Source organism: Canis lupus, chromosome 21 (assembly GCF_003254725.2).
Source record: "Canis lupus dingo isolate Sandy chromosome 21, ASM325472v2, whole genome shotgun sequence".
Taxonomy (NCBI): Eukaryota; Metazoa; Chordata; class Mammalia; order Carnivora; family Canidae; genus Canis; species Canis lupus.
Genome location: NC_064263.1, coordinates 7,853,910 through 7,857,945, shown reverse-complemented (window position 1 = coordinate 7,857,945; position 4,036 = coordinate 7,853,910). Strand labels below are relative to the sequence as shown.

Genomic DNA, 4,036 nt, shown 5'->3' with positions numbered 1-4,036 from the left:
GAGCCCAGGCTTGCAAGTAAGCTGCTGAATTCCCACTTCACTCTTGGCTGAGAGATCTTGATATTGACTGTTCTCTCTTAGAGTCTTGATGATAACGCACCTAGCACCCGGAACTACACATATAGTTGTGTTGGACTAACCCACTGGCCCTACTAGAATCCTGTCCTATGCCATTGTGAGTATATTTTTCACATCCCAGAACAATTCAGCATCTAACAGGGAGGACAGTCTGGAAGAGACCAACTTTGAGGGAAATGGGATAGAGCTCTGACTGAAAATGAGCTAGAGGACCCTGAATCATTCACAACCTGGGGCGTAAACCCTTGGAAGCCAAAGGGCTTTAAATTATGGTTCATTAGCGTACCTAGAGGTTCCCTGTTTACCTCTTTGGAAAAAATAAGTAACCGAGGCAGCTACATTCATTTTATTAATCTTGTAAGTACATAGAATTTTATTTTTATAGTGGAAGATTGAAGAAACTGCATTCTTCACTTCTTGTCTGCCTTTACTGCTGACTTGGTGACCTTGCCAGCCATAGACGACTTCTTCTCCACCACCTTAATAACTCTTATGGCCATTGTTTGTCTCATTGTTACCGTTTGCCTGCATGGCAAAGTGGCCTAGACAAGGGAAGAATAAAGTTTCTGGGAAGTGGTACAGAAGAAAATGCTCCTTAGCCTGTGCCTCACCCAGGAGATAGGGCTTTCTTCCCGCGAGTCAGTAGCAATCCTTGGCTCACCTAGAGGTAGGTACTCCGAGAAGGTCTCTAGACACATGACTTTGTTGGGGACCATCTGCACAATGGCTGCATCGCCAGACTTCAGGGCGTTGGAGTTGTGCTCTAGCTTCTTGCCTGAGTGCTGGTCAATCTTTTCCCTCAGTTCAGCAAATTTGCAGGGGATGTGAGCTGTATGGCAGTCCAGCACTGGAGTATAGCCAGCGTGGATCTGCCCAGGATGATTATCCTACCAGGATAATCACCTGGTAGGAGAGCAGGACAGAATTGTATAAAACATGGCCCATGTGATCTAGAATTACATCTTCATGAACTTGGGGCCTTAGAAGTCAGGGTTAATTCCTAAGAAGTATTCCCACCAAGGCAGTGCTCTTAAGGTTCCTGGCTTCCTGTGCACTTACCTGTGCTAGACAGCTGGGGGGCAGGGGTCATTCTTGCTGTCTCCAATGACACATCCATGGCGAATGTCCTTTACGGGCGCATTCTTCACATTGAAGCCCACGATGTCACTGCGCAGGGCCTCCTGATGAATCTCCACAGACTTGACCTCTGTAGTGAGGTTTGTGGGGGCAAAAGTGACCACAATCCTGGGCTTCAGGAAACCCGTCTCCACATGGCCAACAGGCACTGTGTCAATGCCTGTCAAAGGGAAGATGGTCCAGAGTTGTCCCACAGACCTCTCTACCTCCCCTTGGGAACTGACTTCTCAGGAGGTGCCTGGGCTCCACATCAAGGACAAAGAGCCAGCTGCAGAAAAGGTTAAAGCACTGAATGGATTAAATCTACCTATTGCATAAGCTGGAAATGCTGCCTAGCTCAGAAGCTGTGGATTCAAGTCAGGACTTGAACAAGATGTCATTCCTAACTTCCTAATTCCGGGGTGAATGGTCCCCCCTCCACCCCCAACCACCCCTGTCACCTCCAATCTTGTACACATCCTGCACAGGGAGCCTCAAGGGCTTGTTGGCTGGGCCAGTGGGCGGGAGGATGGCGTCCAGAGCTTCCAGCCGAGTCACCCTGGTGGTGGTTCCCTCCTTCCACTCCGCCTTCCAGCCCTTGAACCAGGGCATCTGCAAGGAGAAGTGGTGCGCAGGTGAGTCTGGGGCCTGGCTCATGGCAAGCCCCCTCCGGGACCCACAGCACCCGCCCCCTCTTCCCCCAGGACCCTTTCACCCTTCAGTGCCTAGCCCAGAGTCCAGGACATGGCAGGCCTAAACTGACAAGCACTGCCCTGCCTGGGTTCACACGCCGGGGCTAGTCCCAGGGCCCTGTGGGTACTTCCAGGCTCATCCTAGCTCACCCTTCCTCCTGCATGGGCCTTCCTCAGAATACCAGGGTCAGCCAATCTCCACTCTCTGGCTCCCCTCCCTCTGGCTCACTTCTATTACCAGAGACCCTGACCCTCTTGTTTGCAGCTAGTCTGTTATAAGGCCTCACCTAAAAGAAAGAGAAGCAAACTTGATCCAAGGACCCACAAGACCCACAGCAGCTATGAAGACAGCCAGCTTTTCTTTTTTGTTCTTGGCTTTTATAAAGCTGGCCCTGGACCCTCCTTCTGGTTCCCACCAAATCTAAAACCAGAGCCAACTGGTTACAAAATGCCATTCCCTAACCTCCAGTCCAATCTGGGAGACTTCTGTCTTGATTGTTTGGATGTTTGGATGAAGAGTGAGTGGGTGAGCCTCACTAATGCTTTTCTAAGTAGACTCACTGGGTGTGTGGAGTGGGAGGAGGAAAGGACTGAAAATGAGAAAAAAGAAGATAGAGAATATGTGTGCATAGTACCAGACTCTGTGCACGTGCTCCCTCAAGACTGAGGTGCAGAATGCTTATGGTCATTCATTCATTCACTCATTCATGTAGCATTTATTGAGGAGTACAGCATCCAACACTGCAGGAGGACGATGACCCCCCAAATTCGGAAGCAGTCATGGCCTCTCTTCTGAACAGCTCTCAGGCCCCTGGACAGTTGGCAGTCCCTTCTGGGTCTTCTCCAAGTCAGCAGTCCAGAATCGCTCAAAGAGAGTTGAGAGTGACTGATTGAGTTGAGACTGGCTGTGGCTGCCTGGAGCCTTCTCTGAGGCCAAGTATGTCTTCATCCTTCCCCTGGGAAGTCCTTGGCAGAGCTCAGTAACACGCAGGAGATGCTCATTCCTTTCCCCAACTCCTGCTTGGGCCCAGGAGGACAGGAGGCCTACAGGGAGTCTGGAGGCCACTGAGGCCCCCCTCCCTGAGTACCACCCACTTCTCATATTTTAAGTCACCATTTTCTAACTTTGCCCCGAAAGAACCAAGAAACTAGAATGTCAGAGAAGTGAGGTCCTTAGGAAACATCAAATTCTTCCCTTTACCCATTTTTGCAGAAGAATCTAAGGTCTAAGGTGACAAAAACCCTTCTCCAAAAATTCAACAACTTCTTGTTCTCCACTATCAGTATATTTTCCTCACCCACTCACATTCTAAAGCAAAGAGGCAGAGCTATAGGGTCCATTTATCCATTCCACTAACATCTAGGAGTCACCACTGCTTGGCTTTGCCCTGGGAGCTATAGATGCAAATATAAATGATACCTCCCGTCTTTGAGAGTTTGAGAGGTTCACACTCTGGTAAGGGACACAGACCACAAGAAGTTATTTCAATGTAAGGATACAGGTCAAGGAGCGCCATTAGTGGGGCTGGTTTAGGAGAGTCCCAGGCATGTGGTGAGGTGGGAATTGCTTCGTAGAAGAGAGACTTTATCGAGTTTTACACAGTGAGCAGGTCGGGCCTCATGGGGGTGGGGGGTCGTGGGGAGGATGACTTGCCAGGCAGAGGGATCAGCTGAGCACATCCTATACTCCATGTGCCCAGAGGGCAGGGAATGGATTGAAGGAAATGGTAGCTAGAGATGAAGGGGGAAGATCATTATGCATTAACTCCTCAGCATTTAATTTTCCTAAACTGTAAATCTAATTATGTAATCCCCCTGCTTAAATCTCTTGATTACTCTTTATTGCCCTCAGGGGGAAACTTACCCGTTCATTACATGGCGAGCAGCTCCAGAGACTGAGACTGGAGGCAGGGGGCCCCTTAGGAGGCTAATAGAGGAGTCCTAGAGGGAGGTGGTGGGGCCCCAGCCACCCTGAGCAATTGATGTGCATTTGATGCAAATGAAAAGCAGATCCTAAGAGAAGGAGGGAGATCAGAAGTGCTCGCGGAGCATTTGCCGTCAGGATGGAGAACACAGCTTGGTCAACATCTTCGCCCTCATCCCAAAGGCAAGTTCAAGCCCTTGAGGCAGCTCCTGAAGGACTGTGCCGT

The 4,036-nt window shown here is 49.9% G+C and overlaps 1 protein-coding gene across 1 annotated transcript; it reads right to left on the bottom strand.

Annotated features, from left to right (window-relative positions):
- Positions 1-488: 488 nt before the first annotated feature.
- Positions 489-1,851, bottom strand: LOC112641926 (elongation factor 1-alpha 2-like). The gene is made up of 4 exons (XM_049098654.1): positions 1,656-1,851; positions 1,149-1,375; positions 736-965; positions 489-603 (listed from the first exon to the last, which is right to left on the bottom strand). The coding sequence occupies exons 1-4, from the start codon at positions 1,849-1,851 to the stop codon at positions 489-491; spliced, it is 768 nt and encodes a 255-aa protein (XP_048954611.1).
- Positions 1,852-4,036: the final 2,185 nt, after the last annotated feature.

Coding starts and splice junctions, on each gene's coding strand:
- LOC112641926 (XM_049098654.1), bottom strand. CDS start 1,851: ATGAGCCAGGCCCCAGACTCACCTGCGCACCACTTCTCCTTGCAGATG. Junction 966..1,148: donor ATGACCCCTGCCCCCCAGCT/GTCTAGCACAGG, acceptor TTATCCTGGTAG/GATAATCATCCTGGGCAGAT. Junction 604..735: donor GAGTACCTACCTCTAGGTGA/GCCAAGGATTGC, acceptor TTTGCCATGCAG/GCAAACGGTAACAATGAGAC.